The sequence below is a fragment of the Patiria miniata genome, unplaced genomic scaffold (assembly GCF_015706575.1).
Source record: "Patiria miniata isolate m_02_andy unplaced genomic scaffold, ASM1570657v1 HiC_scaffold_22, whole genome shotgun sequence".
Taxonomy (NCBI): domain Eukaryota; kingdom Metazoa; phylum Echinodermata; class Asteroidea; order Valvatida; family Asterinidae; genus Patiria; species Patiria miniata.
The window spans coordinates 1057276-1084630 of NW_024037061.1; the positions used below are offsets into that span (position 1 = coordinate 1057276).

General features: G+C 40.6%; 1 protein-coding gene and 1 non-coding gene across 2 annotated transcripts; one reads left to right on the top strand and one right to left on the bottom strand.

The window, feature by feature from the left end:
* The first annotated feature begins 44 nt into the window (after positions 1-44).
* On the top strand, positions 45-26417 carry LOC119730526 (biotin--protein ligase-like). The gene is made up of 11 exons (XM_038203491.1): positions 45-457; positions 6281-6748; positions 9692-10049; positions 10500-11380; positions 12593-12775; positions 16086-16354; positions 20511-20578; positions 21201-21361; positions 21689-21803; positions 23018-23231; positions 23895-26417. Exons 2-11 carry the CDS (start codon positions 6488-6490, stop codon positions 24070-24072), a joined length of 2688 nt encoding a protein of 895 aa, XP_038059419.1. The 5' UTR covers positions 45-457; positions 6281-6487; the 3' UTR covers positions 24073-26417.
* On the bottom strand, positions 12262-12334 carry Trnag-acc. The gene has a single exon. It is a non-coding gene; the product is annotated as a tRNA-Gly (tRNA).
* Positions 26418-27355: the final 938 nt, after the last annotated feature.

Here is a 27355-nt window from a genome sequence, read left to right on the forward strand (position 1 = left end):
ATTTCCCGGGAATTCTTGCACTTTTGGCATTTGGCGTGGCGCGCTCTAGCTAGCTGATCTGGCCAGCAGACCTTGACTCGACTCAAGGCTTGAAGTCATGCTCACAGTACTATGAAGAATAAATCCTTGATCGTACTGCTGATGTGTGAAATTTGATCCTTGAAACTGCCGATAACTTAATCAGGAGTCATCAGCGATCGTCGAGTTAAAAAAAGTGAATGGTGATGATATTTCCGCACTGACGTCTGTCCTCCAAGTTCCGGATCAAGCATTCAGCAAGCAAGCGCGAGTATGGCGGGCGTGGGCCGGTCGTGCAAGGGTGACATTTAGCAGCGTGATTCGGCTGGGCAGTTCAGGCCTAACGTCACTGCCAGACATTTTCAATGGCAACCAGCTCGTTAAATGGATCCTCGTCTGACTCTGAACTTCAGATAGACACTGAAAATGTTCAATTCAGGTAGGCATGTGGTGGTATGTTTTGTTTAGCCTAAAGTAAACCTAGGCGTAGGTGATTTCATTTTGTGTAAATCATGAATCAGTGTTTAGCTAATAAGTTTAACCATCCTTGTACTTAAAAGTTGTAGCATGTGCCAGATGAAAAAAATGTTGACTATGTAAATTAATCACAACAATGTTGGATGATGGCACGATTATTCTGATGAGAATTGCACATCTTGATTTTTGTGTGTTTTTTATCTGCGGAATGTTTTGCGGATTTCCTAATCTTAATCTTCATCTAGACTCTAGGCCTATGGGTAAAATCTGCTAAATACAAGTATATTACACCACAGCAGGCACCCAACTTAATTTTTTTTTTACAGAACAGTACCAACTACATGCCAAGCACTTGAGAAACATGTTGAGACGATCCCATCTTATAAAAAGTGTAGGCCATTGCCATAGTTTTTTTTAATAAATAATAAGAATCAGATGGCTTTTTTTCTTCTTTTTTTCCACAACTAGTTTCAATAGAATTATGGTACAAATACAATACTCAGTAGCTCAAAACACTGGGAAGTGAACAATGTAAAATTGTTTTTTCCTCGATATACTTTTTTTTGGAAAAAATGTTGCAACCTGACGCCCCTTGTTTCTTTCATTTTTAAGATAGCCAACAACCGTTGGTTTTTACACTGTTCAAAGATACAAATAATGAAACAGACATGCTGGACAAGAGAATTAAATATATTTACAGTGTTTTTAATAGTTTCCAGCATGGTTTTACAAGAATTAAAAAACACTGCGGCGCAGGCATTCTTGTCCACGTCAAGGCTGGTTTGGAGATCGCAGGGTCGACTGCATGCATGCCATGAGGTGACCAATACAGTCTAGAATTAGAAGTTCCAACTTGCAAGTATTTGATTTTACGATGGATCGGTCGACATTTTTGCTTTTTTTTCAAAAAAAAGAGGAGTTGGCCTCCAAAAAGGAAGCGAGGGGGGACGCTAAACATGTTTTTAAATTTTTTTTTATTTGGCCGTATCAATGGAAACATTTTATTTTAAATGCTACCATTTTGCAACGGGGCCCAGCATCAAAACCATGGCAAGTACATCACTGATGTATACATGTACTAAAAATCCCCACAGCTACATGGAGAATATTCAGATCCTTTTTGAAATTTGAGTTAAATAAAAAAAAAAAATTAATCACTCATCAAAAAACTGGTACATGATGTACAATTTTAATATTAAAAACACTGTATACATGTACATGTACACACTCATTTTATATATATTGTTGAGGTTGAGCCGGTGTCATATGAAAATCGGACTCGTATGAAAATCGGACTCTTTTCCCCTTTTATTGGTTAAACCCTCTCACGTGACCGGTCCCTCTCCTAATTAGCAATGCATAAGCATGCGCAATACCACCAATGAGTCCGTATTTCATAAAACCTAAATTCATGCTACACCGGTACACCACATGAACAATGTGCACTGCAGCAAATTTGTGCAAAATATTGTACTACTGTAATTCATTATTTATAATTGATGAACATGTACACATGTACTACCCGATACATGTATTTGTACTTGCTCATCATGTATGCAGACTGTACATGTACGTATGTGGTTATGTGTAGTGTATACCTGCACGTGTGCTTTGGTCTAGGATTTGGTTCCCGAAATTCAAGCCCAGATTTCTAAAATCTCTCAACCTAAGAAAAATCATAAACCACTGAATGATGAAAAATGAATTTGAAAACTGTACATGTACATGTATCACATTTGCACATTGCACATTGTACATAGTTGGATTGATTTAAGTGTACACATGTACATGTGTATACATGTATGGCTGAGGCATTTATTATGGAAGTGATGTGTTTTAATTAAAACTAAATGTGTGAAATGTACACATATGTCAGTTTAGTATAATATTTTTTTTGCTGTAATTAACAGTCACAAATTTACTGACATTAGGCCCAAAAAAAAGAATAGTCGGTCTCTGGTCAGATCGAAGTTCCGGAATTGATGCGGCGACGCGTTTTTTTTTTTTTTGGTGGCTTTTTTTTTTTTTTTTCAAGCTTGAATTGTACAGACAAGGTGGGTATTATTTTGCTTTTTTGTGTCCTCATTATACATTGGTGTCTTCCATAATGTGCCTTGGTGCCCTTTATCATTTGCCTTGGTGCAATTTCCCCATTCCTTGGTGCTCCTTGGTACAAAAATTTGAGGAGGTGCGGCAATAGAGGGCGCTGTTGTAGCTTCCGTGTTAATTTGAAGGAAAAAAAAGGTTGCCGCGCATGATTAAAATCGACGCACGCGCTGACCAGAGACCGAGTATTTTTTTTTTGGCCTTACATGCAGTTTGACCTACCCCCCCCCCCACCCACCCCCATGCATATTTTCCTAATAAAGATATCAATGTTTATCACTAAAGATTTTTATGGTTTATTTGATAGAATTTGAATGAAACTTTTGAATACGTTTGTAAAATTAAAAACATATATTTACAAACTGTATACAGGCTTGACATTGTTGTAAATTCACATTTATTGTATATTGAAACAAGATTTTTTTTTTTTACAAATTAATTAAAATGCTGGGGTTTAGTGACTTTTGGCTACCTGAAGTCAAATTGAAATGCAAGTTTTATTCGTCATTTTACAAGTTTACCATTTGGACAAAATTTTGGTCAATTTGCACACCCGCAAATCTTACTCTAGTCTCTTGATCAATATTGAGTTGCACTCTGTCACCGGCCATGCATGTACTTTACATACAATTGTAAGTAGTAGTGCATTTATGTACAGTGTTAATATAGTGAACACATACCGGTACGGACAACTGTACAATGTCAGTTGCATTCCAACAGATGCAAACATTGGTTGAATATCATTTGACCAGGTACCACTGAGTGAACTCTGACTTTTAAATTGCATAAGAAGGGCCCTAACCGACTGGCCCCGGTGGAATTCATCAATACGGCGCGGGGGATGACGCAAACCCGCCTCCGCGGAAACTACATTTCAGCAGATGGGGTGGGGGGGGGGGGGGGGAGGACCACTGGGAAATGGATAGGAGTAATAATGACGACTTACGGAGGTTGCACTGTGGAGTAAAGAGGAGGGCGTGTAAGAGCATCGAGTTGCTCTTGGGATATCCCAGGTATCCATGTTCAACATTTTGATCAGCAGGGTCGGACCGAGGCCTGTCCACATTCTTGTCGGATGGATTGCACCATGATCTCCAGGAATTTGGAAACCAGTTGCTAGCAAGATAAATTACCTTATGGAAATCAAGACATGGCATGTACTCTGTTACTGCTTCTGAAGCAAAGGAACAAAACGTCAGTTTCAAAAAATAAAAAATGTACAGTAGGCCTATGTGATTAACAGTATGTAAAGTATGTATCTGAAAGGAAATTTTTTTATTAAAAACTGACATCTTTAACCCATAGGCCCTTTTTGCTAGGAACCATCCTCAAACCGTCAAAATCCTCCAAAACTTTGCACTTATGTTCAAATGAAGGATACAGCGCCTCAATCCTTCAAAATCGTCAGACAGTCCTGCCTCTCAAATTGCATTCATCCTCAATCCTCCAAAATCCTTCATTCATCCCAAATCCTTTAAAATCTCCTCTTCTTCAAACACCACTCAATCCTTCAAAATCCTCATGTGCTTCAACACCATCCATCCTCAATCCTCCAAAAATCCTCCGAAACCGCCATGAGGATTTTGGAGGATTGAGGAGAGTTAGGGTTAATATCAGCTAAAATAATAATCCTTGTTTAAAATTTATTGTCCCACCCTCCCCCTTCTTGCTACGCCCCTGTGGGGTCTGTCGTACAATTAATAGGTGCATAAAGAGCCTACTTACATGTATCATCAGAAAGTCTTAGAGAGAATTCAGCTGTCTGATACATGTTCATTGACCCAATGTTTTCAACAGCTCATTGCCGGGATAATTAAAACGGAAAAATGAATTAATCAAAATTCTTCAGATTCACTATCAGAAACTGACTCTGAGTGAAACAAGCTGGCGCATGCAGCTAAACATTCCTTCCTGTGAAAACGACAGATTTTAATGACGCACAATTATGGAATAGGTCATGAAATAGTTTACACTGATTAGGGGTTGCAGTTGTAGGACATGTGAATGGACATGGACACAACTTAAAGGGGCACTGCGTCCTGAAATTCCCAAAAATTTCATATGGATTGTTTACTTATCCTATTTCAAACATTTGGTTGAAAGGAAACCAACCTAATGTTTTACCGTTCCCGAGAAAATGGGGCAGTATTTGAAAAAAAAGGTCAGTTTTTTTTCCAACGATGGTCAGCCAACCATCATTGGAAATTGATTCCACTTTTCTTGAAAATGACAGCACACCAGGTGCCATGATTTGTCAGGATGCTTGAGACCATTATTCGTACTGTCAAGTAAAGTACCGGTACTTCAGAATAATTTGGTCATTTTGTTTTTTGATGTTTGAAAATGTATTATTACCTTTAAACTCAGTGGCAGGGTAGCAAATCTGAGGTTGTTTCGATGCCCAGATAACTCCCATACATGTGTACTGTTGTGTGAAATGATTAATCTTAACAGTCGACCACCTTCGTGTATGTGCAGCTGTCTTTCAATGCATTCCAAGGCCTGAAACTTTTGAGGTGTTAATGCAATCAAAATAAAATTAATGCATGAACAATTTATTGATTTGAGGCAGGTGAATTTTTTGTTGGTGTGCTTATGAATGCTTTATTTTTGTCTTTGGAATGTTTGCTGATTGAAGAATATCCCTGTTTGCAAATATTGATCTAGTTCTATCCGGTAATTAGTCTGGTTGACGTACTTTGGCCACTCGTTAAAATTTTCAATATTGACTCAACGTTTTTCGTTAGGAGAATAGTGAAATTTAAACAAACCCTTATTAGTAACGCACAAAACACCTCCAAAAAGAAGATAGAATAACATTCAGAAGGACTGACATAAGATCCAAAAACGAACTTTTTCAAAGGCAAAATAAAAACAACTAACACGACTAGGCAAGCCTTACAAGTAATAAAGCTGGTCCCAGAGTCCACTATTCAATAGGGAGGATTCACATCACCACTAAACTGTCGCTAGAGGGCTAAAATCCAGAGAAAATTGCGCTGCATTTGTGGAAAAAAGTCAACATTGCGCGACTCCGTTACATGCAAATGTAGCGATCATGCACAGTTCTTAAAACTTAATTATACCTTGTTCACGCTTTCATTCAAATCTTGTAACTTAACTCCCTCTTCTTGTTACTACATGGCATGTCACGATCATTCAAAAATTTCTTCAGTTCGTCGACTCACGTCGATATGTTCTTGCTGGATGTCTGCCGTCTTCAAAGCGCAGTAACATGTCGCGTAGGCCCTACCAATGTCCACCCGCTAGCCGGAAATGGACCTTTTTGGAAATAAACTTTGGGGCACACCGTATTCCGAATCGCCTCTTTTTATTCAGAAGGTAAGAGGGTGGCCCTATATAATAGTATTGCGCGACTCTCTCCCCCACTAGTGTACAACCATTCTACAAATAAATCAAGAGTGAAAGTTACATGTAGTTTCATTCAGTCAGTCAGTCCGTTCGTCAATCAGTCACTGAGTCAGATAGACCTGTACAAAGAGGACAGTATGTAGGCTGGCCTTCTGGGACTAGCAACAACTTTTTAAAAAGACACAAATTGATTTGGTAGAATCTTCCCTTTGAAACAATTTGTAGAGTATGACCCTTTTTTTGGAATGATTTGTAGACTTTTCCTCACATAGCCTGTTCTGTTTTTGTTTGTTTGCATGCCCAACAGATAGCGTCCAGTAACTGGACATGTTTTCAGCATCAACTTTTCAACATCAAGTTCACTAACCTGAAAGTGCAACACTAATTTGACCCCAAAGACATTCGCAAGATTGTCGTCAAACCAAGCAAGTGGCATGGTACGTGTAGTCCCCCGTCTCCAGGTACTTTGATAACAGTGCATGCTGATGTGAGCCCTTGACTAACAATAACCGCGATGCTTTTTACGGTGTGCTACGCTTATCTGACGTTCTCCACGGCTTGGCGTGACTACAGGCAGAAGGCCAAGGTGATGAACGCACTGCGTTGCCATGGCAGCAAGGCCAGCATCGCATTTCGCAAGATCCTCCAGGAGGGCGTGGTCAGCGAGGGAGACAAGACGAGGGCGTCGTTTCTTTGCGAGATTGGAGAACAGCCTGTCATCTCTCAGCTTCTCGGCGAGAAGAGAGGCAAACAGATGCTTGTGGTTCATCCGAAGGTTGGTAAATTTTCTCATACACTAAGTATGATCACCATTTACGTGAAATTAAATGAAATATCCTAAATTTAACAAAAATGTAAGTATTTTTTGTAGTATACATGTCCCAGCTGCTATCATAACGTGCGCATTGTACAGTTGTAGGGGGCATGCGTGGCGTCTGACATGTACTGCGTACTTATGTATGAATATATGCAACTGCTTTACTGAACATTGTTGGAACTTCAAATCTGAAGGTTTCGGGTAGAAATGCTAAGGGAATAAAATGCGCATTACCCCTTTTAGATGATCACTGCATGCGGTACATGTAGGCCCAGTGAAGGTCCCCATATGCAAAAATGCTTGGGAAAGACCGTGACATCCCCCCCCCCCCCACGTTTTCTAATAGTACTCGGTATGAAGTGCTTTTTACTGTTAGATTTTGTGTTTTGTATATGAGGAACAAATCAAGTCTCTTTTTCTGAAATGAAGATGGTGATTATTGTCCGTTTTCCTTTGCATGTTTTCATTTATTCATGGAGGTAGAAAAAAAACCATGGTTCATTGTATACATGTACAAATCATCTGTACATGATGCAGTGGTGGACAGATGAATGTTGTGGTATTTCTTTTTAAATAAAGATGCCCAACTTGTGATGAGAGTATGCAAATAACCTTAAATTTTCACAGTTACTAGTCAATAACACGTATTTTCTACTAAATGGAGCGATCGCCACATATTTTAAAATATGTTTTTTTCAAACTCGGTCACTTTAATTTTTACTCCCTGTGATGAGATAAGGACTGGCCAGCCAACCTTGGTGGCCCAGTTCTTGTAATTAAGGTGTCTGCACTTCATACAGTGCAAGTTCTCCGACAGTGAACGGCGCTAATTTCATTACGTTGGTGAAGGGCGAAACTTAAACCATAAACTCATCATATTCAACGATCAAATTAGTCAATATTTGTTGGTACTCTATCACTGTCCCCAAAACCCATCCAAACTAATATTGACAGGTCTGTCTGTCTGCAGATCAGCTTGACCTTTAGACAAGTATCTATTTTAAGCTGGTATAAGTGTAGATCTAGGTCATCAATTATTGGCCAGGACAAACGTTAATGATTGTACCAGGCATGCATTGAGCTCTTAAGTGATTGGCCAGTTCTGCTCAAATGCCCCAGACTGCAGAATCTCATTGGTCAACAGCTGGGTACCTCATTGATGAGCTCTTATGTGATTGGCCAGTTCTGCTCAAATGGCCAGACTGCTGAATCTCATTGGACAACAGCTGGCTACCTCATTGATGAGCTCTAAAGTGATTGGCCAGTTCAGCTCAAATGGCCAAACTGCATAAACTCATTGGTCAACAGCTGGCGACCTCATTGAGGAGCTCTTAAGTGATTGGCCAGTTCTGCTCAAATGCCCCAGACTGCTGAATCTCATTGGACAACAGCTGGCGACCTCATTGATGAGCTCTAAAGTGATTGGCCAGTTCTGCTCCAATGCCCCAGACTGCAGAATCTCATTAGACAACAGCTGGTGACCTCGTTGATACAAATTTGGGGGTTACAACGGGAGGTCACTGGCTGTTTTTCAATAACAAGTATTTGGTGACCCTGGAGCACTTAGTTCCTCAAGGACCAAGGATTACTGGATTTGCACAGTACTACTGTAGGATAACCTCCAGTGCTTGTGCAGTGTAAGCTGTGCACGTACTGTATGTATACATATGTACAATGTGCTGTATACGTACAGTATCTGTACTCGTGGAGGAAGTGGATTGTTTCTGTTGGCAGCTATAGAAATTAGAAGGGTAAGTCTTCAGCTTAAAAATAATTAGGGGGGGGGGGGGGAGGATTCGGCCTACGATTTACAATATTCTTCAATTGAAAAATACATGTAAACATCCCAATTTGGTTTTGGCATTTCTGTACACCGGGCTGTGCCCAGGCAAGCCTCATTTTGCCATAAATCCTCACAAATATTTGGAGCTGTTCAAAATCTTATTAAAAAATGACAAATGGCCTACATTGCACATGTACATGTCCAATGTACCATACATACACGTAGCTGGCCAAAATGCATCTTGTTAAGAAATGATGAATGGCCTGAACTCTCCTGCTGCATTGCCCTTCTGAACTTTATATCAATAAATTAATATGAAATATGATACTTGTGTAAACCAAAATGTGGAATTTGAGATGAGTTCATGCCACGAAAATATTCTGCATAATTGGTAAAATATATCCTTAATGTGTATCTCTGTAGGGTTATCATAATTATAGGCTTTTTGAGAAACTAGCTGCTGACCACGAAGTTCTCGGCGAATTATTTGCGTTGCGCTTGCTAGTTCTGTACAGAATTTAGCTTTTTAGGGATACTTTTTCTCATCTTTATTTACAGTTTTTATGTCAGATAAAGGGGTTCACTGGAAGTGTGGTCATGGTGGGGAGACTTTGTGTTGTAAGACAACCTTTGACATAAAGTCCAAGTAGCCTTCTACATTTATGTTCACTGTATGTACTTCCGACCATTTTTCAGTAACTACAGTGTACATACACTTTAGTTTGAATTCATGTCATGGTTGCGTGAATTCTTGCAGCTGCTCACATGCAGTAAGTTGAATCATATTTTTCTTACAACTCAGAAGAAATTTACAAGCATGTATTGTACAATGTATCAACGGGAAAATGAGTTTGTTTTTTGCCAGTGCCAACAGTACAAATCCAAGTGGAATTGAGCAGTATGTAGGTAGGAACTGGAAAACTCAAATCATACAAAATGTTCCCTCTAGGTAGTGAGAATTTTACTGATCGAGTCCAACAGAAGTAAAAGGTGAGGGAAAATGTGGTGTTCTACCACAGTCTTAAATGTACCGGTATGTATAAAGGGTAAACATTATAGGAGCTGTACATTGTTGAAAATACAGAGTTTTAAGAGTTCATTTATTTGATGTCCAACAGCAACGTGTCGACCTGTCCAAAGACTGGACGTCCTTCATCGGAACCTCAACCCCAAGCCTGTCGCCCTACAAGGATCCAGACCAGGCCGCCTCCTCTTCCTCAAATCCGGACTCCGTCTTTGTTCTCCTGGAGGCCTCCCCGCCCAAGACGGATCGGCAGGGTCGCCTGAATCTGCGCAAGGTGGCCCGGGAGCGAGTCGTGAAGCTCTCCGGGCTGACCACTCCACTGGCGTGGAAATCAGGCGAGCCGTTTGGCATTCTGGTCCAGGCCTCTGCCAACAACTTTGGGCTGGTGGGCTCTGCCTATCTGGAAGGGGTGCTGGAGCTTGACGACGGCCTGCTGGTAGAGCAGATAGTCTGTGAGTACATGTGAAACATTGTAGTGATTGGACCGATAGCATGTTGAATATGTTGAATAATAAACCAGCCAAGCATGTCAATCACGGGGGTTCCCCAGTCGCCACCCGCGATACGGCAGTCTTGTATGCAGTGTGAAACCGTGAAGTCGTGTCCCTCTCTGATGTGTGGCTGACTCTGCGCTGCCTCACGACTCCGCGCTGCTATAGCTCTAGACTCCCATAGTACTGCTGTACTACAACATCAGGTTTGGCAAAGGTAGTGAGAGAGTGCATGGGTGAGAGTTGTTAGTACCGGTAGGAGACTGTCTCAAAATTGAAAGCATACAAGGTTCATTCAGAATATAGTACAGTCTTGATGACATTTCACTGGTGAGATTATTTTGGATTTGTGATATAGAAAATGGCAAATTTCAGCTGTGACAGCTTACTCTGTGTACAATCATTTTTCAGGTGTTGATACAATTGGGGAGCCGTTCAACCTCGTCAATCAAGACCCCAAGACTCCTTCGCCTTCCCCCTTCCCACCCGGTTCCCCCTTCCACCGTTCTCCCTCCGGAAACAGCCTCCTCCAAAGATCAGGTTCGTCCAAAAAGGAGGTAAAACCGCTGCGCCGGAAACACTCTCAGGAATTCCTCAAGAAATTGGAGGAGCAGCATCAGAGAATTTCCCGCAAATCCTCGTCGGAGTCGAGCGACCTGGGTGGCATCTCGGTCGAAATGGCCGGTCAGGGACTAGATGATGAAGTACTGGTGGACATTGAAGGGAGTCCGAAATTTCATCTAGGAGGAGCCACAATCGACGTTGGAGGCACATCCTCGGGAGATGCCAGCAATGTCTCAAGGAAGCCTCCCAATCTTCTTGTGTATACGGGAAGTGACGACACGGACAAATCCAGATACAAGTCCTCGGTGGCTTTTCTGGAGAAATTCCTGCACCGGGATCGCTATGTCATCTACCATTTGGAGCAAGAACAAGCTTTGAAACATCCGTGGGCCGAAAACTGCAAGCTTCTTCTCCTAATGACGGGCAAAGAACCCATTCCCGAGAACACACTGAAGAAGTTTACCGATTACGTTAAGAGTGGCGGATTTCTTTTCGTACTTGATGGCCAAAGTGCCAACTCTGAAACACCTGCGAGCGTGAGCGCTATTAAGTACTCGGAAATGCTCGGAGGGGAGATGCTGTCCTTTCAAGGCCTTTGTTCTGAGGATCCCCTAAAGAGGGACTTGTTTCCTGGGGGACAAATGAAGGTGCTGGCAGAGAGTCAAGGAAACGCTGTCATTACCGAAACTTCCTTCAAAGGTAGCGCAGGAAAAATCATATCTTCTCAAGTAAGTCACTAAAATCTACATGTATCAATACACTTACATGTAGTATTCCGGAGTTTGCAAGTTCAAACCTCGCTCAATGCAATTTCTTTGTTCGAGCTTTAAATTACAAAAATGCATCATGTTTGTTGTCTTGTTGTGGTTCATTTGAAGATGTATATCATTGTATAACCAGTTCACGCCGGATGACTAGTATACCAGCAAATTGGTTTTGCGGTATTCGGAACAAATGACTGATAAACACGCAGGGAGCGATGCCGGAAATATCTGTCAGAGACCCGCTCGTAGCGAGCAAGGTCGGGAATATGAGTGTGCTGCCCGAGGGTGATGGTTTCAACCCGCCTGGCTTGAGATCGCGTGAAAAGTAATCCCGCACCTCGTTCCGTTTTTGTCAAAATAATCCCGCGCCAACTGGTTAACATTTAGGAATAATTTTTTACATCTGTAATTGCGATATTTCCACATTGAAATGAAAAAAAAAAAGTTCAAATTTTTTGATGTCAAGATTTGGGCTGTGAGGTTGAACTAACATGTTCATGTAGTCATGACTCATTCCCTGTACAATTTACAAGATGCATGCTCGTCATGTCATTCGTCACATTAGCATTTCAGTCCATGGAAACATGTGCATATGATTACTACCAGATAACGTGACACTGTGACGATATTAACAACTGCCCGTCTGAAGTTAGATTCCTATCTATCACATTTCAAAATGAGAAAAGAACATGTGATGCTGAGTCTCATTAGTGAACAGAACAAAAAACCACAAGGGAATGTGACCATGCTACATTGAACATTTGTTGACTGCTGTGATGTGGGTTATGGTGTTTTAACACCCAAGGGGCGCATAGCACCCGAAGCGAATTATGGAACAAAGTGATTGACTGGAGTGGGGTTTGAACCTGCGACCTCCGGATTGGTGTTCCGGTGCTCTACCAACTGAGCTATCCAGCCCAATGTTGGCAGTTACCTATTTTGTCAATGTCTTTGTTCAAGGGGCGCTAGTCAGAAGCCATGAACTATATGCCATGCATGTATCCAGGGATCACGCCCAAAGTCACGATGCTAGCAACATTAACAATGCTGCAAACCTGGAAAATATGTAGAAAACAGTGATCACTCAAAGAGGATACATCTTTTTATTGCAAATATTCAAATAAACAACATTTTAATCAAATATGTGCATAAATTTTCATGTTTTTATGGTAACAGGTCCAGCTTCAACTCATCTCCCCAGAGAGTCTGGTTCCGGACACCGAAGCCTTTACTGAACTTAAACAGTCCAATGAGGTCCGACACCAGGTCATCTTTGACCTTCTGGGCCGGCTGGGGTTAAAGTGCGCGACCTCCGAGCTACCAGATCTGACTGCCGGCTACCTGCTTGGTGTTAATGAGGTAAAACTGAAAAAAATGCTGCTAAATTATGTTTTAGTTAAACATGGGGAAGGTATTTTAGAAAAATATCTGGTTGATTAAGTTTCAGAAAACTTGCATCAAACATGCAATACACTGTTTTGAAATAAATTAGAATAAAAAAAATTGACTAATTTCTTGCTTGGCTTTTCACTTTATTGATACATACCATCGTACACATTTCATCTTTTCATAATGTGTTACCCTCACATTTAAAAATGCCATACTATTATTTTGTTAATTATTTTTTTCAACATTATTTTATCAGTGTCTATTCAATCAAGATTTAAAAAGAGGTCATTTTTCCTCCCTCTGGAAGTGACCCTTTTGATTCATTGCAGAAATTAGAAAATTATGGTATTAACAACAACACAGGAAAACATTACCGTTCTTGTGTAATAAGAATCTGCCTTCAAAGATTTTTTTTTATTTTTCAAATATCTGAAGTACTTAAGAAGATTTTTTTTTATGTGTATGTTTGGTGAGAAAGTACACAAAGTATATTCTTACGGTAGGGACAATTGTAATGATGAGAATACAGGATACCTTACAGATGCAGCTCTGACTAAAAGGCGCTTGTTAAATCACTATTTTGTCTGGTTATTTTATCAGGCAGTTTATAGTGGAATCCGGCGACCAGAATTTGAAGTTTTTTCTGCGGTGGTGTCATGCTCACGCGCATGCTGCAGGCATTCTTAAAGACGAGGCGCACGCGCATTTTGGTATTCCTATTGGTTGAAGGCGCCTGGAGTGCATGTGTACTACCTGAGGGCGACTCGCGCGAGTCTGGTGCCACCGTAGAAAATTGCTGCCGCCTGATTTGTCTATTGGCAATGTGGATCTCGTGTGAAAATGTAGATATTCGGGTCTGGCCGCATTTGTCACATTAACGTATATTGTTTCTCATGGTCCCTATTCGAACGACGGATGTGAATCAAGTTTTAATATTTTACACTTCTGAAAAGATATCCATCTTTGTTTTATGATTGATGATGGTTGTGTCATCAAGTGACATTGTTTATCGCAGGGCAGGACCTCCATGGAATGCGGGCTAGCGCGATATGGGCGCGTGCAGGACTTGCGTTGACTTGTATGTGTATCACACGGAATGTGACGGTCTGCCAACATGTAAAAATGACAAGAATCTGCGAATCCATTAATTTTTTTTTATCCTGACTGGCTGTAGTTTCTTTCAGTTTGTTTATCACTCATCAGAAAGCAATCCGTTTGATTTCTAGTCATGCAAGACACAAGATGAGTATTTATTTTTTTGACAGCTTGCCTGTACATAACTTCGAGCAGGTTTCGTATTCCATATATTCCACACATGCACGGGCATCTGTTTGGAGCATGCTGTTTCTCCTGCTCACTTTGAGCTTAAATTACAAGTACATGTACATGTCGTGAAGAATACTTAGTCATATAGTTAAAGGGAATATACAACATTTACAAACATCGAAAAACAAAACTACCAAGTGTTTACGAAATACCTTACTAGGATGTTGGTAAATGACAGTCTAAAGCATCCTGTAAAGTTATGTCACCTGGTGTGAAGTCATTTTCAAGAAAATGGTATTTTTGTATACATTTCCAACGGTGGTCAGCCGACCACTATTGGAAAAACCTAACTATTTTTCAACTATTGCTCCAAATTTACAAATGTTTTTTTCAGTCAAAATGTTGTTTGCTATTGGTTACATGTTCATGAATGGGTGCAGGCCAGCTAGACTGGTTCCCTTACCTTACAATTTTCCAGCATCTATAAATTGATCCATTTTATTTTTACTGGAGTCAGGGAACCAGACTACTTGAGCTTTTTTGTTTTTCTTGGTTTTTCCAGCATTTTCGAACACAAAACTTCAAACATGTCAGTGTAACAATATTTGATCTATTATACTAACCCCTCAAATACCGTAGTTCATTTCTGAAAATTAGAGCAAACATTCCCTTTAAATGAAGCATGTGTCTACATGTGTTGAATCCAAACCCTGATATTTCAAATTGTTTGCTGTCACATGGATTTTAAAGTGTAAGAAATTCACATGGTTTAAGAATGTACAGTTGAATTTGCACACGACATGTATTTTTTTTTTTGGGTAGCTTTTATGTACCGGTACATGTACATGTACATGTACATGATGTAGCTTTTTTTTTTGTTTTTTTGTTTTTTAATATCTACTATAATACATGAACATGTATGTTGGCTAGAAGTATACAATACATACATGTGCACTGCCTCACAATTAAAAATTGAATAAAAAAACTAGCTCCCTGTATTGCTCTTCTAAAGGGGCCACACGGGCAGATACAAGGGGGTGGTTTGGTGCACCCCCCCCCCTTCCTCACCTTCCAGCTGGGCAAGTTAAAAAAAAATTAATAAAAAAACCCACCAAAATTCCTTAATTCTCCTGATTAACACCATCACTCAATATTGCAAATCGTGATTCATTGCTTAACCCTAACCCCCTAGGCCCTTGTTGCTTACAACCATCCTCAATCCTCCAAAATCCTCCAAAATTTTGCAACTCTGCCTAAATTTTTCAAAATTGTCAGACAGTCCTGCCTCAAAATGCATTCATCCTCAATCCTCCAAAATCCTCCTCATCCCAAAACTTTGCACTCGTGTTTAAATGAAGGATAACCAATGCCAAATCCTTCAAAATCATCAGACAGTCCTGCCTCAAAATGCATTCATCCTCAATCCTCCAAAATCCTCTTGTGCTTCAATCACCATTCATCCTCAATCCTCCAGAACCCTCATTTGATTCAATCACCATTCATCCTCGATCCTCTAGAATCCTCCAAAACCGCCAGGAGGATTTTGGAGGAGTGAGGTGGGTTAGGGTTAAGGCCTTTCAGTCTGTTTATGCATTGACGGCAACGTCTTGTCCACCCTTTCCCCCCCCCCCCTTGAAAAAAGTCAACACCCCAACCATCCCCTTTGGAACATCCTGGACCCTCACTGGGCCATTATTTACCCATTTTGACTTGGAGCGTGCTTCGGTGTATTTGACTCATGAATATTGATATTTCTTTCAATATGCAAATTGGAATACTGTATATTTTTTGGTTAATAGGCCTATGATTTTTTAATGCTTTAGATTTTTGTCTACTGAAAAAAATTTAACATTGCCTCTAATCAGGACTCAGAACTTTAAACAGACATCTATAAGACAAAGACTACAATGTGCCAGTACTGGTACCTAGGAAAGGTTTGCATGCACAATCTGAATATTGGACTTAAACAAATTGAAATCAATTTTCAAAACAAAAATTCCTTTTTTATATACAGCAAGTGGCAAGTGCCTTCTTGACGTCCATCCAGCCAAACCTTAAAGACAGTCAGCTGGCAAGTCGCTATCTCACTATGCAGTTTAACAGCGACCCGGACAAGGTCGGCCAAGCGACCCCCGACCTTCTGCCGGTCATCACGGGTCAAAGTTCACCGCGGGGCGGAGCATTCGACTTCGAAGTTTACAAGAAACATTTGACTAGCAAGAGACTTGGGAATGTTGTGCTGTACACGGAGGTCGTTCCAACAACTATGGTTCTATTTGAAAGGTAAAGATATGTACATCCACACTAGTAGAGAGCTCTATTAAATGGAACTAGAGCTATATTAAATTCATACACAGGCATGCAACTTTTCCTCGGATCAGCTGATTTCCTCTTTTTTTACTTCCCATGTGTTCCATTGAAAATAGAAAAACACTGTACAAAGTCTGGGAAAAATTTGAATTTCCTCTTTTTTTGTGATTTCCCAGTTGCATGCCTGCATACAATGTACGTTCATTCATTACTTTTACCGCAAGTTGAGAAAACAGAGTAACAAGAGTATGGAAAACTCCAAAGTTTGTATAGTTTTTGTATCGCTTTTAGCATCTGGGTCTGTATTTGAAAATTGATTCATAAGTAAAGTCAATATGCCCAAAACCAAAAAGCACAATTAGTAAATTATTCCACTCTGTGATAGATGTAATACTTTTGATTTTACGGTCTTGTGAAACTGTACCCATATGCGTATTGAATACAGCCGAAATGTTTTTTTTGGTGGAATTCGGAGTTTTCAGCTGTGAAATTCCATTACATGAATGTTCAACAGTCGCGTTCAAAATGTTCGCACCAAGAACGTGTACAAGAGCGTTCAGCATAAAGGAATAAAGAGTTGGTGCTGTAGTCATTTCACTCGAATCGTGCTCAATCCAACAAGATTCTGCATAATTCAAATGAACCCTCGACTCCTTACCTTGAGGGAAAGGGAAAATGTTGTCTCTTTTGCATGAAGCAGTAAACAGGTTCATCCATCATGGCTGCAATATTTGAAAACGCTGGTGACCCTTAGTAACCAGTTCACGTCGGACGACATACATGCAATGTTTTGCGGTATTCGGAACGCATGACGGATAAACACGCAACGAGCGAGGCTGGAAATATCTGTCAGCGACCCGCTTGCAGCGAGCGAGGCCGGAAATATCAGGGTGTGCTACCCACAGATGACGGCTTGAACCAGTCTGGCATCAAGGTTCGTTAAAACAATCCCTTGCTGGGTCTGGTCAATGTCAAAATAATCCCGGCGCAAACTGGTTAAGAACTTGTTTTTTCATAATTGCCATATCCTGTGCACTTACATTTGAGCTCATTTCAGTTCGCGTATCTTCATGCTACATTTTTTCAGAGGTTCACCTTGAATGACATTTTGTTGATTATTCCATACGATTTGACTATAGTACAACCCATTTAAGTTAGCGCGATGGCACCAGTTATACCACCAAGCGCCAATGTAAGACGCGGCACAATTGTATACAGATGCATCATTGTCTTGATCGTAAGTGGTGAACGGCCAGCCATTGTGATACTCCAATGCATTACCAGCCGTACTCAGCTCAACGTATGCCTCAACGCGAAGAGTATACTTGTCTCCTTCGATGCGAAACTCGCCGTACTTGGCCCATGCCGTAGTGCCGTTCAGTGCCTCTAATTCGACCAGCAGCTCCCATCCGCACGCCAACTCCGTCAATTGACGTACCATGTCGTTTCCCAGCCAGAACTCGCCGGCCAGGTCTCCGAACCCTGCTCGGTACACCGCCCAATTGCGGTAGAAGTTGACACTGCCGTCCTGACGTCGCTGAATGGTCACCCAGCCTCCTCCGTCGGTGGTCATGTCGCAGTAGGCCTGGAAGTTGCGTTGAGCTACGGTGAGGTTGTAAACCCCGCTCGCCCGTTCCCCAGCCTCAAACAAAGTCCTGCAGGTGACAGCATCAGGTACAGCCAGGAGATCGCTGCCATCGTAGTAGACGAACCCCAGCATCTGTTTGAAATCCCCGGGTTTTTGAGCCTGATCAGCATCATTCAAGACACACAACTGTCTGTGCGAGCAGTAATTGACTGAGTGACACCGAGGATCTGAATGACAGTCGCGTACGCAGATTACGGACGACGCCGTCTTCCTCCATGCATAATCGCTGTATACAAGTCCGTGATTACTGGCAGCTCGAAAAATAGCTCCTAGATGCTTGCCACTGCCTCGTGGCAGAAGGACACTGACAACAAAAATCAAAAGTCTGACGGTAGTCGCCTCCCATTGTGTCTTTGGATACATGATTCTTATGCACCCGTAGTAATCAAAAGACGTTGAAACTTAATTGATTCGAGTAAACTACCACAAGCCTGAAGCATTTGTTCAATATCCTTTGAAGCGCAGTGTACAAAAGGTTGTCGTTTCGCCGGTCCTCACTTTCTGGTGACCACAACCACACTGCGCCTTTCCTCGTACTGATATACACGTACATGCACCAACTAAAACTGACACAAGTCTGATTGGGTATGCACACAGAGCGCTGAAGATATTGGGAGTGGGGTAATTACCCTGTACGGCTATCAATTTTGGTAGTGTAATATAAAAACTTGCAAAATTGCCAATTACGGTAATTAGGCTCGGGTTGTTTTATAATATATCACGTGCCTGCTTGGAGCCGTGCAAGGTCTTTGGCCAATAAGTGAATATTTATTACAGGATGCTTTAATTAGTTGCCATTGTAACAAAGCCTCCTGCGATACAATTAAAGGGCGTCCCTTTTTATTTCTATGGCTCTCATATTTTATTTTTTGCCTTTGAAGTTCACCTAGGGTCGGTCAAGACAAAACAAAACTCTGAACAATAAAACAGAAATTGCAGTTGCAACCGTATAGATTGCTAAATTAAATGATCCCAAGTGCTATTGTCTCTAGTTTTGTTTTTCGCCATGAGTTTATTAGCAGTTGATCACTGAAAAGAATAATAAAAGCGTATTTGGCAAGATGTAGTTGACTTATATTGTATCTGCACCTAGCAGCTCACTAACGTCAGATGTTTTGGCCATAGTGATAGCCATGACATACCAGTAAAGTTTTACCATAGATTGACACCTAATATGATGAGAGGCAACATCCTCTCATCTTCTGAAATTCCACTAGTTGCTATACGTGTACGTCGTTCTTAGCAAAGCAAAATAATGTGGTATTATTAATAGCTTTTCAAATAACACCAAGCCTGGTTGCCTGAATTTTGTTTTATTATTTTTGTTTTTTTCGTTTGTAATTGTTTTATTTCTTAATGGGGTTCCAGACAGGTTCGACGGTAATGAAACAGTTTTTTTTTTCCTTGGGTTGGGATTCTAAAATAGGGTCAGCCGGAAATGAGAACCAGTTGAGCTTCAAAGATGTTGAAATTGAACTGATTTAAGAAAACTACGGCAAACCTGATTTACTTGTTCAACATACATGTACGTGTATTAGCACAGTGCAATCACCACCACAGCGCACCAACTATTAAACTGACACAAGTCTGATGGTATCTACACAGCACTGAAAAATACCTGAGTAGGATAATTAGACAGTGTGTGCATGTACATGTATATGGCCGTTAGCTTTTGGTAGTTTAATTTTAAAAAATAATGGAGGAAAGAGTAATCACCTTGAGACCGGGATTAAGCCTGTTTGGTCCATAGGTTATTGCCAATTAATTAGGCTCGAGCTTGTTTTAGTCGTAAATTACGCGCCTGCTTGGAGCCGTGCAGGATTATTGGCCATCACAACAAGGCCTTTGGTGCAATTACTTTGGGATATAAGAAGATATTAAAGGGAATATACAACATTTGCAAACATCAAAAAATAAAACTAACAAGTTTTTACAAAATACCTTACTAGTATGTTGGTAAATGACAGTCTCAAGTATCTTGTAAAATTATTGCACCTGCTGTGAAGTCATTTTCAAGAAAATTTTATTTTTGTAAACATTTCCAACGGTGGTCGGCCGACCAGCGTTGGAAAAACCTAACTATTTTTCAACTACTGCTCCAAATTTACCTTTTTTTTTCAGTCCAAATTTTGTTTGCTATTGGTTACATGTTCATGAACGGGTGCAGGCCAGCTAGACTGGTTCCCTTGCCTTACAATTTTCCATCATCTATAAATTGATCCATTTTATCTTTTGTGGAGTCAGGGAACCAACTACCTGAACATTTTTGTTTTTCTTGGTTTTTCCAACCTTTACGAACACAAAACTTCAAAAATGTCAGTGTAACAATATTTGATCTATTATACATGTACTAACCCCTCAAATAGTTCATTTCTGAAAATTACAGCAAAAGCCAATGATGTACATTCCCTTTAAACGCTGCTGCGTGAATTTGATGAATTTAACAGATCCAAAACTCACATTTCCCCCTTTTTTGTACAGTTTGATGTTCAAGGTTCCAGGGGACGTCGGTGTTGTTGCTATAGCAACCCGCATGACAGCAGGAAAAGGTGAGAACGTAAATTCTTTGAGTAGCTGTTAACTGTTCCTTTGCCTTGTAAATTTTCCGTCTTTTGTTTTATGGTAAATTTGTAATTATTATTATTATTAATTATTTCTGGTAATGAAACTAAGGATTCTTCAAAAGCGCCTTAGGCACTGAAGCTCGCAAGCATGAATAAACCTTAGAAGACGATGAGAATTAATTACAGTTTTAGGTGGGAGGTAGACCCCAGAAGAATATTGGGGGGGGGGGGGGGGAACCGACGGAATCGGGCAGGGACTCAAATCCAACCTGGCGGGATTAGAGCTCGAATCACAGGGTGTAAACTGCAACTATTGCGAGCGTTATCTGTTGTGCGTTAAAATGCACATAACACGTGAAATCTGTTTTGGCTTTCCATGTAGCCTGGTGTTCAGTTTGATATTCCCCACAAATGGCATGCAAAACTTTTCTGTTTCATTGTCTGAGACGTTACTAAGTAATTGTAAAGTTGGTTACGGGTACCCGATCCGGTAATCTGGAACCGGTTCCTGACATCAGCGGTCGGGTACTTGGGTATCGGTTCCGATGCACACCCTTAGTGTTAAGGTGTTATTTGTTTATGGAATCCATTTGTGATATTGTGTTAGGACGTGGTGGCAACAAGTGGCTAGGACCCATAGGCTGTGCCATGTTCTCCTTGCACGTGCGGATTCCCTTCGGTTCAGAGCTTGCCGACAAGCTCCCGTTCTTACAGCACATTGCTTCGGCTGCCGTTGTTGAGGCTGTCAGATCCATAAATGGCTATCAGGTAAGCTCTGCTTAACAGAATGCTAAGTAATTTTCTAAGCAGAATTGTTTTTTTTGTTGAGTGTCTGAACTTGAATATTACTGCAAGTTTTTGAGTACATTCGTTTTAAGAGCATGCTGAACATGGTTACAAGAATGTCTCAGAAAGGGTGAATAATGAAGAAGTACAAACAAGAACATTGGTTTAAGTGTTGGCTCTGAAACAGGCCCTTCGCGTGAAACATTTGCATGAGCATTCATAGATGTTCAACTATTTGTGTATTGACTACGTATTTTTCAACAAGACAAACTCTCCAAATTGCGTCTAAAATTTGTGTGGACATTACAGGACATAGATCTGCGACTGAAGTGGCCCAACGACATCTACTACGGTGACAAGATGAAGCTAGGTGGAGTCATTGTCAATTCAAGTGCATTGGACAATGTGTTCCATGCAATTATTGGTAAGATCGCATCATGATCACATGAGGGAAAAAAGTGGTAGGACTGTAACACTTGGTGAGTCTGTCATTGAAGAGACAGGCTTAACCCTAACCCCCTAGGCCCTTGTTGCTTACAACCATCCTCAATCCTCCAAAATTTTCCAAAATTTTGCAACTCCGCCTAAATTTTTCAAAATTGTCAGACAGTCCTGCCTCAAAATGCATTCATCCTCAATCCTCCAAAATCCTCCTCATCCCAAAACTTTGCACTCGTGTTTAAATGAAGGATAACCAACGCCAAATCCTTCAAAATCATCAGACAGTCCTGCCTCAAAATGCATTCATCCTCAATCCTCCAAAATCCTCTTGTGCTTCAATCACCATTCATCCTCAATCCTCCAAAATCCTCATGCGCTTCAATCACCATTCATCCTCAATCCTCCAGAATCCTCATTTGATTCAATCACCATTCATCCTCAATCCTCTAGAATCCTCCAAAACCGCCAGGAGGATTTTGGAGGAGTGAGGTGGGTTAGGGTTAATAAGAAAAATTATTCTAAAGATTAGTACATGAAAAACTCAGTGTTTGAAACAGTACGACGTCATCTCATTTATCTGGGATAAGTTGCAGACAGGTGTATCTGCAATAGGCAAATTGTATCAGATAAGAAGAAGAAGACTTTTTTGGGGGGAGGATGGAGGCTAGTCATCCTTACATCTAGCTGAGAAGCTGAATTGTGAGGGACGCAGCTACAACGTGATCGAGCCGAAGGCATGTAAAGGTGCCTTAGGGAGTCACCATACGACCCATGTCTGACCACAGAGCACAGCCAGATCCAAAGTGTTGATTTTTGCAGAGGGAGGACAACCGGAGAGCCCGGAGAAAAACCCTGTACTCTACTCAAATATGGCCCAAGCCGGGAATCGAACCCGGGCCACAGTGGTGAGAGACGAGCACTTTATGCTCTAGCCACCCGTGCCATCAGTGGCAAGAGTCTGAGATTAATTGAAATGTAGATTAATGTAGATTAATTTAAAAGTTAATTTGTCTTTCAATATTTGGTTTTGCCCTTCGCCAATGTAATTTGATGCCGTCTGAGAGTCCATACTTAATACACACGGACTCGAATCCATGACCTCCTGCTTACTAGTGCAGACATCTTTCTACTCAACCACAGAGCTTGCTGAGGTCGGCTGGCTGGTTCGAATGCGACTAATTTGTTCTGTCTTCCTAGGCTGTGGTTTCAATGTTGACAACAGCGACCCAACGATTTGCATCAACGACCTAATCCGGCTTCACAACAAGCAGACCAATGCAAACCTGGCGTTGTTGACCATAGAAGAGCTCATCGCGAGGACCATCAGCCAAATTGAAAGCATCATCCAGGTTTTCCAGAACAAAGGAGCAGAGCCATTTCTGGAGATGTACTATAGGAGATGGTTGCACAGGTAAATATATGGGGTCAGAAGTGGGATTAAATTCAGATCTGGCGTTGTCGCCCCATGGTTTTCCAGAGGGAAGGGGCAGAGTCGTTTCTGGAGATGTAGTATAGAAGATGGCTGCATAGGTTAATATATGGGGTTAGAAGTAGGATTAAATTCAGATCTGGTCTTTGTATCAGGTGTTGTCGCCAAAGGTTTCCAGAGGGAAGGAGCTGAGTCATTTCTGGAGACTATAGTCATTTCTGGTACTATAGGAGGTGGTTGCATAGGTAGTTATTGGGGGTACGGTCAGAAGTGGGATTAAATTTAGACCTGGTCTTTGAATTAGGGGTTGCCGCCCAAGATGTCTAGAGGGAAAGAGCTGAGTACAAGTACAATAGGAGGTAGCACATGTACGTATTTGGGGTCAGAAGTGGGATTAAATTAAGATGTGGTCTTTGTCGTGGGCGTTGAAGCCAATGCATAAAACCAAGCACTGTGTATAGGATTCACAGTGTTTGCACCATAGAGCTATAATCAAATAATAGAGCTCTTTAATTTGCACGCATTTGGAAATTGTTTTTTCTGAACTAAACATGTTCTTGAAATGCACACGCAAAGATGGAATACTGATCTACTGACTAATTCCTATATTCCAGTGTCTTAATGGCCCTTTCTTGTATTTGGCAGTGGCTGTAAGGTGCGTCTCGAGAACGAGTCCGGGCCTGAAGTAACAGTGGAAGGCTTAGACAGGTCTGGTTTCCTCTCGGTGAGAGACCAACAGGGGGCGCTTCGCAGCGTCCAACCCGACGGCAACACCTTTGACATGACCAAGAACCTGGTGCTGATGAAGGAGAGACGGGAGTGAGCCCCCTCTTGGCCAGATATAGCCAGCTTAGAGACCAAGATCAAATTAATTTGAATTGGAGAGCTGTACATCAAAGTCTAATGTAAATATTAGATAATTGGATTTTTTTAAACCAAAGACGCTGAGAACAGTAATCGCACATTTTTTTTATAATCTGGCTTCCTTAGTTCTTTGATTTTTCAGTATTCATTTGTTTGTCAGGAAACCATGAATAAACCTACTTTCTAAAGATATAATCATTGTGCAGGTTTTTACCCCCACCTTAACCCTTAGTCCTTGTATCGTCCCAAACCATCCCAGCACTGTATGATTTTATATTAATCAGGAAATAAGTACATTGTTATACAATGTATACAATGTATACAATGTATTACAGGTGCGAACGGGTTAAATATAAACTAATTGACACAGTACATTTATGTAACAAACACAATAATTGCCTTGTAAAATGCAGCTTCTAATTACAATAAAAGTATAGCCTAAAATGTAGCATAAATAACAATAATTATAAGTACTAAACATGAGGAAGTGAGGGCATGCAATTTATGTATATTATGTAATATACAAATAATGAATGTTTATGAGTGCAACATTTGGTAAAAATAATTTCTTGAGGTGACAGATTCCACAAGGCAAAACCGAGTGGAATGGAACGTTGCATTCGCCTCGTGTAGTGGAACATTCCATCTGTCACCGAATGAAATTATTCTTTCCATTGCACGAATGTGAAACATTGACTATTTGTTTTATACAACACCTGAATGAATCCTCGTCATCTGATTGGTCAGAGCCACCAACATGTGATACCTGTGCCATGGAACTTCTATTTATTGTGGAATGGAACTCCTGTTTTTGCGGTGCAGCTGCGTCGTGCGTTCGGACGAATAATTCAAGGGCATATGATCAACCACTGACCAATCAGATGGCGGGGATGTATTCAGGCGTTTACATTAGAATATTATTAACAATGTTTTGACCAAGCCACATTAGTGCTGCCATGTGTCTACTGCCAGTTTCTTCCATCTTTCCAACCACAAAGTATCTTCCATTTGCCTCCGTTTTTGGTTGAGTTTTCAGAAATCTAGCTTTTACAGAAACAAAACCTGAATTCAGGATTTTTTTTCTTCGAAATGTAAATCACATATTTGCTTCTATATCAGCGTCCCGATTTTGCTTTTTAAAACTCTATATCCCCTTACAATCTGCCACTCTGCACCCCGGCTACACCACTAGCATTCGGGTTCATATAGTTTGGACAGAGAATACCGTAACGGGCGAGTGTTTGCCAAAAGTGTCTTCACAACAAGAAGAAGGCCCTCATAACAGTTGCAGTTGGCCACTGCTCAGTCAACCGTAAATGTAATGACATGACCAGGGTGTCATTTTAAAGAGGAGATTAAACCCTAATAGAAGATATCTCCTTTTGATTCACATGTGCCCTACTTCTGTTCCAATTAGCAATAATATCTCGGTTTCGGTTTTTTTTTATCCACCCTGTATAGACGTCGTTGTCCATATGGGTCTGTATGATACAGGGTGACAAACCGCATTTCGGGGCGGTTTCGGGCGCACAAGGACCGCAGTAGGGGGACAACTTGTCCTGGTAAAACATCCAGCAACTCTGCCTCCTACGAACCGCCCAAGCCGGGTAAAACCGTCTAGTTGTAAATATTAAAGAAAGGTCACTTGAAACAATTTATAACAAAGGGTTGTCTCATTGATTTCATACAGTAGAGGAGTGGGCATTTGCACAGATATTTTGTTGTTGGAAGTTATGTCTAGGTGTTTGTTTTTTGTTTGGTTTGGGGCCTTTTTTTGGTTGAACTTTTTTTTCATTTTATGACCACTTTATAAGTAATCACTGGATAAGATGTTTGTAGTTGTTTGCAGATTCACTATACACAAATGTGTGCAGACAATTTCCGCTTGTGATTATTACATGAATTACTTGCGAAACCTACTCGGTAAATTAAAAAGGTATATAAACGAAATGCATGAAAAGTCAATGTATCCTGTATAAAGCTTGTGAGCAGTGTGCCTCAAAGAATCGAATACCAGTTCACTTTATCCACAATTAAAAACAAAACACGTTCTTTTCTTTTCAGAGACTTTAGCTCCTAATGTAACTTTTATCCGGTAAATTTGAATGGAAAAATGTAAAAGGAATTGTAAGTTTATGGAATGTTACTTAGGAAAGAATATATATTTCGAGGTGAATTTTTGCGAGTGTTGTGCTGATGTTTTTTTTTTTTAATTTAATCCAGAACCGAAAGTTGGACACATTATAGTAATATCAAATAAAACACAGTTGCTGGTAGATTTGAGTTGATTTCTTCATTATTGAATAGATGCTTATCTCTGATTGTATCTCTTTCCCTGGTACTTTAATGTTTTCCACGTTTTGTAGTTTGTACTTTCATTTTTTTCAGACTATTATTTGTTAACTTGTAGTACCTGAAGGTGTTTATACAATTCCGTAATTCGTGGCACATTTCGGCCATAAGCAATAATAAAAGAAAAACACGAACGCCCCATCAAGAAAGGTTGTCTAAGCCCATAAGTTGGAGTACACGTGCTTTGGGGTGTAGCACCTTGAAAAATAGATTTTCAAATTGAATTGATAATTCTCTAGCATTACATTAGTCATGAGTTTTATAATGTTAAAGTTGAAAGAAAAGTGTTATTCAGAAGCAATGGTCTATGCCCCGGCGCGGCCCAGCGACAATAAATTAACTAAAATTAATGGCATATTAATGAGCATCCTATCCTGTATATTTTACCGGATATTGTTTTACGTCGGAAAACTCCATCGCATGATCGTAAGTTACATGTTTGTAGCTGATTTTCCTCTAATTGTTCAAGAGTTGTTATTATAATTGTTGCGTAATCGCGGCCATTGGAAGAGGGCGCTTTACCCCTTTTCCATTGTTTTAACTGGGGCTACAGGGTCTATTTAACGATGGAGCAGGGAAAGAAATTTTGTTCCCAAATTTGGCTAAAAATACAGTAATATATTGTGGCAAGAGTAATGAAAGAAACGAACAAAAATACATGTACGTGAAAATTCGTTATAATTTATGTGATATATAACATTTCATATTTCCAAAAAAGAAAAGGAAAAAAAGGCTCTACATTCTTACAGCGGCACAAAAAAATCAAGGAATCCATCGAATGCAAGTTGGGGGATGAAAATAATACAAAGCATCGGACGGTGTCCGTTGCTACGCGCAGCATGACGGAGGTCGAACCTGCTTGTATGGATGCTTGATTATGTGCTTTAGAA